Source organism: Microcaecilia unicolor, chromosome 10 (genome assembly GCF_901765095.1).
Source record: "Microcaecilia unicolor chromosome 10, aMicUni1.1, whole genome shotgun sequence".
Lineage (NCBI taxonomy): Eukaryota > Metazoa > Chordata > Amphibia > Gymnophiona > Siphonopidae > Microcaecilia > Microcaecilia unicolor.
This window is the reverse complement of record NC_044040.1, coordinates 16,974,847-16,987,513: the sequence shown is the minus strand read 5'-3', so window position 1 is coordinate 16,987,513 and position 12,667 is coordinate 16,974,847. Positions and strand designations below refer to the sequence as shown.

The window sequence follows — 12,667 nt, the reverse complement described above, 5'->3', positions numbered from 1 at the left end:
TCAACATGTAAATTAATCTCTGGAATTCATTGCCAGAGAATGTGGTAAAAGCAGTTAGTTTAGCAGGATTTTAAAAAAGGTTTGGATAATTTCCTAAAAGAAAAGTCCATAAACCATTATTAAGCTGGTCTTGGGAAAATCCATTGCTTGTTTCTAGGAAAAGCAGCATAAAATCCGTTTTACTTTTCTGGGATCTTGCCAGGTGCATGAGACCTGGATTAGCCATTGTGAGAAACAGGATACAGGACTTAATCAGTGGCGTTCCTAGGGGGGCTGACACTTGGGGCGGATCGCCGATGCGACCCGCCCCCCCAGAACAGCGCGACGCCCCCCCCCTCGGCAAAAGAACCCCCGATCCCCCGGCGAAAGAACCCCCCCCCCCCGGGTGCACGCCGCTGGGGGGGGGTGCTGCGCGCCTGCCGGCTCTTCGTTTTCATGCTCCCTCTGCCCCGGAACAAGAAGTAACCTGTTCCGGGGCAAAGGGAGCATGAAAACGAAAAGCCGACAGGCGCGCGACACCCCCCCAGCGGCGTGCACACGGGGCAGACCGCCCCCACCGCCCCCCCCCCCCTTGGTACGCCACTGGACTTGATTGACCTTCTGTCTGTCCCAGTATGGCAGCACTTATGTATTTATGTTCTAACATTTGCCCACAGCGCATCATATTCCTACCATATACATCTAACTTATGCTGGATACTCACAGACTTGCCAAGTCTCTCGCACTCTCGCTAGAGAGCCACTCAGCAGTCTCCTCTTCCTTTGGCAACAGGAGATGCATTAACAAGGCATTCATCCCCTGCTGTCTTGGGACCAGTCTTCCAATAAGAGCTGGAAAGTCTCACAAGTCTTATCGTGAGATTGTTCCCAAGGTAGCAGGAGATGACGTTTTATTCATGTGTCTCCTTCTGCTGGAGGGGGGAGGCGGCTTGTTGATGCTGGTGCTGCCAAATTTAAGTGTGTCTCGGGGTACAGCCAGGAGGTAGAGTGGGTGGGGCTGGAGGCATGGTTGGGCAGAGTGGGGCTGGGTTGGGGGCATGCCTTAAAATCTCCCTCTGAAAAATCAGGCTCCCTTGGCAGCTCTGTACTCATTCCTAGGTAAGCTAAATGCATTTAAATACCTGCCTTTTGTCCCAGGGGTCCTGAAGGCCCAACAACCCCCTACAAAAAGAGACAGCAGAAAACTGTTAGAGAAAATCCAGTCACACACTCAGCTTCTGCATATGGAGGGTAATTGGATAATAGGACACATAAGTACATATGCTGTATTTACTTTGTAAAGGCAATACCTACACCTATGTGCCTTCACTGCTTCCCTTAAAGCTCCCACCCAAAATTATACCTGCTCTGATGATTGTGCCAGTAGAAATCACACCCATGTGTATATTTTATATAAGTGCCAAGGACCAGGTGAGGTACTGGCTCAGGGCGCCATAGCTCAGAGGCATCAGAAGCCTGCATCCCGGCTCAGCCTTCCCAGTGTTTTGCACTCAGCTCTGTGCTCTCCTCTCAGCACAGCCATCGGATTGCGGCAGGTTTTAACATGAGAACAGCAGTTGTGCGCACGACTGCCATTGTAGAATACTGGCATAGGTCCGCATTTACACACCTAACTTTAGGCTGTGGTAATTGCTCGCGTCTGACTGTAGGCAGTTAGGCACATAGATGATAGTATTCTGCAACTGCCTGACACACCCCTGACCCACACATTCCCCGCCCAGGGTGTTGCACACTCTGGAATTTGAGCACACAACTTATAGAATGTTGACAAAGGGCAGTTACACACATGACTGCTAAGTGGAGCCAATTACGGCCAATTTTTGAATTAAAAGTTATGGGCACAACTGACCTTAATCTATAACTTGCATGTGCAAATCTGCACATTTGTCGGAAATTTGAGCGCACAAGTTTTTAGAATTAGAGGGTTGGCGCGTACATACAAATATTTACATTGGCATTCGTGTGCTACTGAAGCTACTTCTGGAAGCCTGTTTTATAAAAGCACATAAGCATCTTTGTTGCGTTTATAAATAGGCATTTTTTCGGACTCCTTGCATAGGCATCTTGTTATAAAATCAGACCCCCCTCCAAAACAGCACATGCTCAAGTTGCTTATGAAATTATCCCTATACTCTATGTAAGAGTAAAGCAATGAGGGACACATTTCTTGGAAAAATACCCCATTGTAAATTCATCATTAGTGGAGACTCAGCTCTTAATAACTTTATACCCACTCTATTATCCTCTATCCTGCCTGCCCTCCCCCACTTTCCACACCTTTTGTTTCACATCAGACAATAGATTCCTTGGGGTGGAAGATGCACTAGGAAAGCATTGAACAGTACCTTTTCCCCTTCTGCTCCTTTCATGCCAGGTATCCCCGGGATGCCAATACCAGCCTCCCCCTGAAACACACGAGTAATTAAAAGAGTGACTCAGCAAACAGGGTCTCTGATATTTAATTATTAATAAAGATGAATGCTATAAGTCTATAATGAACTAATATTAGAGAGGAAACTCAATGACCTGCAATAGGCAATCATGGAACTGAGTAACGTCAACGAAGTTATCAAGGTGCGATAAAGGCCTGTTTCTTCCCACACCTTGATTTACCCCTGGAGTCAGCAACCTGTCGTAGCTCAGGACGCGTGTAACGAGTGCATAGACATGAACACAGGTAAGCACTGACGTGTTTCGGCAAAACAGTGCCTGCATGTTTGAAACTTATAGTACACCCTTGATGCTGGCGATCTTTTGCCAAAACATATTGCGTAATTGAATTATTTACGACGCCTCTCTGTGTATTGCTGTTTTTCATCTATTGCATTGTTAAACATTTCCATGCTTTCTCGTGTTCTATTAATTCCTTTTTATTTATTTTTTTCTATTTAGTTAGTGACTTTTTCCGATTGCCCGCTGCTCTTGTTTTTTGGGGCATTGCTTCCCTGCAATGGGAATTGTTTCTCTATTGTTTTTCACATGGCTAGTATCATCATTTAAGCATGTAGCCAGACATGAGGGGGGGGGGGGGGTGGGGGGGGGGGGAGCCAAGGAAAACAAGAGTGGTCCTCCTCCGCAGTTCTCTCTAAGCTGAACAGGAGTCCTCCACCTATAGTCCTGCCTCTAGAGGGTGCTGTCTCACTATCACATTTTCAATAACATAGTAACATAGTAGATGATGGCAGAAAAAGACCTGCACGGTCCATCCAGTCTGCCCAACAAGATAAACTCATATGTGCTACTTTTTGTGTGTACCTGACCTTGATTTGTATCCGTCATTTTCAGGGCACAGACTGTAGAAGTCTGCCCAGCACTAGCCCCGCCTCCCAACCACCAGCCCCGCCTCCCACCACCGGCTCTGCCACCCAATCTCGGCTAAGCTTCTGAGGATCCATTCCCTCGGAACAGGATTCTTTTATGTTTATCCCATGCATGTTTGAATTCTGTTACCATTTTCCTCTCCACCACCTCCTGTGGGAGAGCATTCCAAGCATCCGCCACGTTTCTGCCAGGTACTTGTGACCTGGATTGGCTACTGTTAGGAAACAGGATACTGGGCTAGATGGACCCAGAATGGCTACTCTTATTAGGGAATGACACGGGCTCTGTCCCTGTGTCATTCTCTAATTGTTATGTTCTTAAAGCAGAAGTAGAGGAGTGTGGTAGCCGTGTTAGTCCACTCTTAAGGTTATCAATAGAAATCAAACAAAATAAAACATGGAAAAGAAAATAAGATGATACCTTTTTTATTGGACATAACTTAATACATTTCTTGATTAGCTTTGGTACCAGTAGGGTTCCCACACCTGTTGGTCAACATTTTACAGGACCAGGACACTGTACCAGTGATTTCACAGTGAGAATACTGAAAGGTAACTTTAAAACCATACAAGAACGTAAGACCTTTGAAGTCAGAATGATTGAATATTTTAACACCCAACAGAAAGGACTTAACAAGGATCTGGGGTTCCTAGCCCATTATAAACCATAAAGCTGTATGTCTCTGTTGATCACCCCACCCCTCACCTATCCACACCCATCCTGTTAGAATATCAATGATATGCTTTGATGTCCCCATGCATACCTCCGACCCACCCCCATCCTCCCACCCTGTCAGACTATCATAGTAATGCTTGAATGTTTTCACTTATATACACTGTCAGCTAGCACATTTGCTTATTTCCGATCTGATGAAGAAGGGCAACCTTTGAAAGCTAATCAAGAAATGTATTAAGTTATGTCCAATAAAAAAGGTATCATCTTATTTTCTTCTCCATGTTTTATTTTGTTTGATTTCTATCGATAACCTTAAAGCAGAAGGAAAGGCCCAAGCCCAACTGATGAGACAGCTAATCCCAATCCCTCAGCTGTGGCCCGGGTCAGGCTGTGAGTGCAGGACAGGTCGAGGCTTAATAGTGAGGGACAGGCAAGCTCTGCAGGATTCCAGGGAACCTGCCTGTCCCTAGCAATTGAAAACACAATATTGAAGCCTAATCCCCCCCTCCCCCACTGGCAGCAGCAGCAATGCAGCTGGAGGACTCTTGTTCAGCTTAGAGGAACAGTGGTCTCCTCTTTCCCCCAAGATAAGTCTCTTGTTTTCCCTTGTTCCCATAATGTCCCTACGTCCCCATTCTGCCAAAAATTAATCATACTATACCTGACAGGGATCCCGAAGCCCTGCCAGCTGAATAAATTCAGATGTGGAACGCAGCTGCAACACCTCTGTGGCCACGACTGAACACTGAAGTAGTGTCAGCAGCAGCAGCTGACGTCTCTATCGCAGCATCGTGAGCACCTTGAGAATTGGTGCACTAACACTGTGCGATGCTGATTTCACGAGATCAGCTTCAGGAAGAGCTCCCTCTAGTACCGCAGGGGCTCAAGGCGCCACGATAGAAGCTCAGGCTGCTCCTGGAACTACTTCAGCGTTCGCTCATGACCATGATGGTGTTCCAGCTCCAGCTGGAACTTCTAGATTTCTTCAGTTGGCAGGGCTTGGGGATCCCCTCCTTCAACAGCAATGGCGTGGTCTGGATGGGGCGTATGTCTGGGGATGGGGGAAAGGCCTGAGCCAAAAGTGCTACTCCATGGCTACAATCCTTCATTTAAGAGACAAGTACTTTGGGAAAGGGGTCTACCCTCTTCTTTTCCTGTTTCCCTTTCCGTTGGATGTTGTTTTCTACGGCTTGTTCATTATGTATCGTTCTTCAGATCTTGCCCACTTAGGATGCCCTGTGCATAGACGGTTCTTTATAAATAACCAGATCAATATTTAAATAGTACAGTGAACATTTCATTAAAACCACCAGCCCCAGCATTTAAATGGTCCACATACATTCGGTGTCACTATCTGGATAGGCAGCAGTTCTGAATATATATGGACAGCAAATTTTTCTGGCCTAACTTAAACCTCTTAACGATATGGATAGTGTCTGAATACTGCCGCTATCCATATAGATGGGTTATAGGCCTCCCTCGCTCCACCCCGGCATCACATGGATAGTGCCAGAGTGGTTAGAAGGAATTCTGAACGTTCACAGAAAGGAGATTTATCTCTATAGCACTTTTCGATCTCTGCAAAATATAGATAAGAAGAAGAATTTGTAGAAAAGAAAGGCACAACAGTTTTACTAACCTTCGTTCCCTTCTGACCTGGCAGACCAGGAGCACCATCAAGTCCAATGGGCCCAGGTAACCCTGCTCGTCCCTTTCAACAAAAGAAAAAGAAAAAAAACCCCATATGAGCAGCTATAAGACAGAGCACAGAAAAGCGTCATTAACCTGGCTTGAAAGACAATAACATACAGCAATTAATGAAGTAACCTATATGGAGCAAGCATGCTTACACCCCTATTGAAGTATTATGGCTGTACTAGGCTTCCACAATGGCTGGGGTAACCTACACAAAGAGACCATGTTCACATCCTAATAACAGTAGTACAGCTGCACTGGGCTTCCAAAATGGCTGGGGTAACCTACACAAAGAGACCATGCTTACATCCTAATAACAGTAGTACAGCTGCACTGGGCTTCCACAATGGCTGGGGTAACCTACACAAAGAGACCATGCTTACATCCTAATAACAGTAGTACAGCTGCACTGGGGTAACCTACACAGAGAGACCATGTTTACATCCTAATAACAGTAGTACAGCTGCACTGGGCTTCCACAATGGCTGGGGTAACCTACACAAAGAGACCATGTTCACATCCTAATAACAGTAGTACAGCTGCACTGGGCTTCCAAAATGGCTGGGGTAACCTGCACAGAGAGACCATGTTTACATCCTAATAACAGTAGTACAGCTGCACTGGGGTAACCTACACAGAGAGACCATGTTTACATCCTAATAACAGTAGTACAGCTGCACTGGGCTTCCAAAATGGCTGGGGTAACCTACACAAAGAGACCATGCTTACATCCTAATAACAGTAGTACAGCTGCACTGGGGTAACCTACACAGAGAGACCATGTTTACATCCTAATAACAGTAGTACAGCTGCACTGGGCTTCCAAAATGGCTGGGGTAACCTACACAAAGAGACCATGCTTACATCCTAATAACAGTAGTACAGCTGCACTGGGGTAACCTACACAGAGAGACCATGTTTACATCATAATAACAGTAGTACAGCTGCACTGGGCTTCCAAAATGGCTGGGGTAACCTGCACAGAGAGACCATGTTTACATCCTAATAACAGTAGTACAGCTGCACTGGGCTTCCAAAATGGCTGGGGTAACCTACACAAAGAGACCATGCTTACATCCTAATAACAGTAGTACAGCTGCACTGGGGTAACCTACACAGAGAGACCATGTTTACATCCTAATAACAGTAGTACAGCTGCACTGGGCTTCCAAAATGGCTGGGGTAACCTGCACAGAGAGACCATGTTTACATCCTAATAACAGTAGTACAGCTGCACTGGGGTAACCTACACAGAGAGACCATGTTTACATCCTAATAACAGTAGTACAGCTGCACTGGGCTTCCAAAATGGCTGGGGTAACCTACACAAAGAGACCATGTTTACATCCTAATAACAGTAGTACAGCTGCACTGGGCTTCCACAATGGCTAGGGTAACCTGCACAGAGAGATCATGTTTACACCCTAATGACAGCAATATAACTGCTTCGGACATCTACAACAGTAACCTGTACTGATTGACTGGAGTTAGAATTCTAATATATTCAGTTTCGAAATTTTTTTAAAAAAAACACACTTGTTCCAGGATACATTTGAAAATAATTTGTGACAAATGGCAACATTAGGTAGGCAGCACTAAATAAGCAGAACTTTATATGTGTCTCATGTACTTGTTATGAATGGTTGTTTTAGTAAGAATTGGTGTTTTCTATTTTTAAGAATGATTGTTTTAGTTTGCTTTCCTATCTATTCGATGGAGTTCTTTGATTGTTTTATTATGATTTTATATTACCATGTAAACCGTTTTTGTTTTGTAACCGCAACTTGAAACGGTATAGTAAAACGAATAAACGATAAACGATAATATCAGTGAGAACAAGGACAACAGCCCTTTTGTTCCCTGTGTACGTCCAGCTATTATTTATTTTACTTTTTATTATTTGTATTCTTCACCATCTTAAAATTGTTTATTTGAACCAAAAATGTCATGGGGTCTTTTACTAAGCTGTGGTAAGAAGTGGCCTTGTCTCGCCCTCCTCACCTGGGTTTTTCCTGTATGCTAAGGCCAGTTTTACTGCAGCTGTTAAAGGGCCGATTTTTTACTTTTTATAATAATGGCACAGTCATTACCAAAACATTACCACGTGAGCGTTTACTGCCACCCATTTTGTAGGTGGTAAGGGCTCACATTGCATTCCTGCATTAACTAGTTAGCGTGTGCTAATGTAGATGGCCTAATTTTTTTAACGCACAATTAGCGTGCACACATTTGGCAATTAGCGCAGGATTTCCAGAGTGCGTCCCACAGGATGCCATTTTAAGCTGTGTTAGACGTGTGTTAGTGTCTAACACAGCTTAGTAAAAAGGCCCCTTAATTTTTAGCAAGAAAGTACTTACCACATCTCCTGTGTCTCCTTTGTCTCCCTGAGGGCCAGTTTTCCCTCGAGGACCCTGATAACACATTAAAAAAAAGTCACTGATTTGAAAAGACTGTGCATTTCTGTTTTTTTTTAAGTTCACAACTTTATTAGTTTTAATTTAAGCACAAAACAACTGAGAAACTTGAACACAACATTGCCAGATGATGTGGCCCCCATCCCTCCCCTAATAACCACAGTAAACATCTACCCAACTTAGTCCAGTAACCCCATTTGACACCGAAGGGGAGTCCAAATGACAGAGAAGGTGTCAAACTGTCCAGTTCATTCTGCCGCTATTGTCTCATATCTATATATCAAACATATATAGTTCCACCAGAAGGTAACATTCAGTATTGATGCATTCTTCCACTTCGTCAATATTTCTTGAAGAGCAACTGCTACCATAAGGAGGAATCTATAGAAATACTCTTTCACGAAAGGGTGGTGGATGTATGGAATGGCCTCCTGGTGGAGATCGTGGAGACAAGGACTATGTCAGAATTTAACAAAGCATGGGACAGGCGCATGGGATCCCTTAGGACAGGGGTAGGCAACTCCGGTCCTCGAGAGCCACAGGCAGGTCAGGTTTTCAGGATATACCCAATGAATGTGCAGGAGATAGATTTGCAAGCACTGCCTCCTTGGTATGCAAATCTATCTCCTGCATATTCACTGTGGATATCCTGAAAACCTGACCTGCCTGCGGCTCTCGAGGACTGGAATTGCCTATCTCTGCCTTAGGAAAAGGAGGAGTTAGTGGTTACTGAGGAATGGCAGACTGGATGGGCCATTTGGCCCTTATCTGCCTTCATGTTTCTATGTTTCTATTCTATGTTCAGTTGAATAGTTATCCCTGTAACCTCATTCCGTTATCTCGGGGTTATTTTTGATACTAAACTGTCTTTCTAATTTCACATCTCTCAGGTAGTTAAAGAAAGGTTTCTATTGGCTTTGTCGGATACAGTCTATCTGCCGGTATGTAGACTTTTCTGCTCTCCATAACCCGATTCATGCATTTGTCATTACACGTATTGACTACTGTAATACTGACTTTTGTGGGGCTTCATCTTTTGTTCTTCGTCATCTACAATCTTTGCTCAATTCGGCTGGTTGTTTTTTGTGTGATATGAAATGTTTTGATTACATTACTCCTCTTTTTATTCAATTACACTGGCTTCCAGTTCAATTTAGATGTTGGTTTAAGGTTCTCTGTTTGGCTCACCAGGGCTGCCCACTCTATCTTTCGACCGTTGCAATTCCTTATACTCCTCGGCCTCTCCGCTCTTTTGACTGTAATAGATTGGTCTTTCCTTCACCTACCCGTCGTTCAGCTTATTTTTTCTTGGCTTCCTTTCTATGGAACAATTTGCCCCCTTATCAACGAAAAGAGTTGTCCTTTTGTTAAATTGCTTCTCAAAGCTCATTTTTTTGAGCTGGCATTTGGCTCCAAATTACCAGAACCCAGTTGACCTGCTTTTCACTCTACATATGAGATAAAAATAAATTGTTATTGTTTTTTTTAATCCTAATGTTTTATTTATTTTAGTTATAACTTTGGAGTTCTTTGCTGTGTGATTGTCTACTCTGTCCTATTTTGATTATGGAGTTCCTTTCTGATTTTATTATTGTGTTTTTGAATTGTAAACCACCTAGACCCATCTTCTGGAATTTTGTCGGGTTATCAAGTACCCAATAAACATAAACATATTTGTACTCAGTGACTACAGGGCACGAATAAAAAATCGATATATAGGATTGGAATCAGTAAACAGTGGACAAATTTAGGCGCCATAAAAGATTGGTGTGGAGTGCTATTCTATAAAGGGCGCTACGATTTGAGCGCTCTTTACAGAATAACGCTTAGAGCTCATTCCTGCGTCCAATGTTGGGCACCAGTATTTATGCCAGCTGAAACCTGATGTAAATGCTGGTGCCCACCTCTTGGCATTTGGGCACGGAAGTGACAGTATTCTATAACTCCACACACACATTTTTGGAATGCCCCTACCATGCCCCTAGACATATCGCCTTTTGAGTTGTACATTAGGGGATTTGGGCACACAGGGTTATAGAATAGTGCATAGGAAGCAGCATGCGCAAAATCTAATTAAAACCAATTAATTGCAATAATTTATGGTCGACACCAATTTGTTGCTAGTTAATGGTTTGTTAGCTAATTAATTTGCACACATATCAGCATGCAAATTTCAGCACCCAAATAGGACACCATATATAGAATCCAAAGGATACTGACCAAAACTATTCAGAGAAAAGAAACAGGAACAAAATGTATGTCTGCAAGAGGCAAGGACAGGACAGGACATTCATATGAACAGTGAAGTCTAACAAGTGCAAGAGACAAATGTGGGAGGTGGCTAAGAAAATGAAGACAAGAGCTAGAGATGGAACGAGATGGCGAAGAGATAGAGAGATGGCAACAGAGGCTGAAGAAATGGAGAAATAATGTACAGACAATAAGTAACAAATGCTGTAGATAAACATATGGATAACTGGATGAAGAAAGCTCTCAGAGCATTAACTATGTTCTTACTTGATTGCCCACGTCTCCTGGCTCTCCCTGAAAACACAGAGATGTTGAACACCATTAAAACCAAAATGACTCTCATGTGAAAAGTCAGGCTGAAGCCTTTTGCATGAAGGGTGAGATGTAAGAGGCTATTCTGGCCAAAAGAACAGCCTTCAAAATATGTACACTACAAGCAGGAAACCAATGAGGGAGTCAGGCAGACCATTTGGCTACCATGGAGTAAAAGGACACTCAGAAAGGACAAGGCAATAGCAAAGAGACTAAGGGGAAAATTATCAATGCAGGCGATTGTTAAGTCAGGTTATTTTATCACAAGTTGGGTTATTTTAGCACAGGATCCATTTGAATAATCCACACTCACCTTTACTGATATCCCCGGTGGTCCTTGGGGGCCTGGTTGACCTGGAAGGCCAGGAGGGCCTGGTACTCCTGGAATCCCTGGTTGCCCTTTAGAACCCTATGGCAATTAGATGCACAACATTTATCAGGCTGTCTGTCTAAGGAACTGTCCCTGTGCTATATAGGGAACATCCTGCTGGAACAGAGGGCTTCAATGGAACAATACAAAGAGGATAAAACAAAAAGGAGGTAAAAACCCTCATGAAACCGTGAGATATGAAGCAAAAAAGTGAGGAGAATGAATGAGGATACCAAATAATGTGTTTATTCTCATAAAAAATAACGTAATTTACATCATTTTTTATGTAAATTACGTCATTTTTTATGAGAATAAACACATTATTCTCCTCACTTTTTTGCTTCATACAATACAAAGAGGGTCATCTTTCTATTTTAGACTGAAGGCTAACATGAAGGAAACAATTTGGCGAGACAGGTAATTTACCTACAACCACTGACCCCAACAAGCCTACCTGGTTAATCCAACATGTTTTATTTATCTCTGTTTAAGACAACAGAACATGAAAAGACCTGTCAATGAACATTAAATGGAAGCCAGTACAATCAAAAACCTTACCATACGAATATCATAAAATGAGATTAGGGCCTCAGTAGTGTAGTGAATGAGAGACTGCTGAAGATGTAGTGGGATTGGATGCTTTATGATAAACTAAATGGAAACAACATCTGATTTAGACCAGAGGAGGTCAACAGAAGAGAAGTGGAGCAGAGGAGTGGAGGAGTGGCCTAGTGGTTAGGGTGGTGGACTTTGGTCCTGAGGAACTGAGTTCAATTCCGGGCACAGGCTGCTCCTTGTGACTCTGGGCAAGTCACTTAACCCTCCATTGCCCACCGCATTGAGCCTGCCATGAGTGGGAAAGGTCGGGGTACAAATGTAACAACAAAAAAAAAAGAAGTGAGTCACAGGTACTCCAGAACAAACTCTGTACATAAGCAAAGCAGTCACAAATAGGTCAAGAGAGAAGAGAACACAACAGGGGGAAAGAGTAAAGACCTAGAAGATAAGGCCTACTTAAGAATAGCACAACAGGATTAATAATGAACTATGACTACGAGGAAGAGCATGCAGACTTGAGTGGACATGGGGGAAGCCACTGCTTGCCCTGGGATTGGTAGCATGAAATGTTGCTACTAATTGGGTTTCTGGAATCTTGCTACTCTATGGGGTTCCAGAATCTTGCTACACTTTGGGGTTCCGGAATCTTGCTACTGTTTGGGACTCTGGAATGTTGTTACTAACTGGCTTTCTGTCTGGTACTTGTGACCTGGATTGGCCACTGTTGAAAGCAGGATTCTGGGCTAGATGGACCATTGGTCTGACCCAGTATGGCTATTCTTATGTTCTATTATTCAAAACCATTTCCTTCAGTCAAATGGCCTAGAATGAAAAAAAAAAAGATCAATGCGGAGGACCTGGCTTTTGATTAGTTTTAGTATCTAAAGTAATTTCTGCAAGGACCTGGGACACCTCAAAGCACAAGCAAAAGAACAAAGTGGAAGAACAAATAGCTAGAAATGTAAGGAGGGGAGACAAGGATTTTTTGAGGTATTCTAGTGAAAGGAGGAACGCTAAAAATGGAATTATGCAACTGAAAGATGCTGTGGACTGCTATGTGGAGAATGTTAAGG

The 12,667-nt window shown here is 43.4% G+C and overlaps 1 protein-coding gene across 1 annotated transcript in view; it reads right to left on the bottom strand.

The window, feature by feature from the left end:
• The window catches only part of LOC115478999 (collagen alpha-1(VII) chain-like), a 309,662-nt gene that overhangs the window by 210,218 nt on the left and 86,777 nt on the right, over positions 1 to 12,667 (bottom strand). The window contains exons 34-39 of the mRNA XM_030216704.1: positions 10,980 to 11,075; positions 10,622 to 10,648; positions 8,048 to 8,101; positions 5,635 to 5,706; positions 2,345 to 2,404; positions 1,125 to 1,160 (exon numbers count right to left, since the gene is read on the bottom strand). Coding sequence (XP_030072564.1) covers positions 1,125 to 1,160; positions 2,345 to 2,404; positions 5,635 to 5,706; positions 8,048 to 8,101; positions 10,622 to 10,648; positions 10,980 to 11,075 — 345 coding nt within the window. The remainder of the gene's footprint in view (positions 1 to 1,124; positions 1,161 to 2,344; positions 2,405 to 5,634; positions 5,707 to 8,047; positions 8,102 to 10,621; positions 10,649 to 10,979; positions 11,076 to 12,667) is intronic.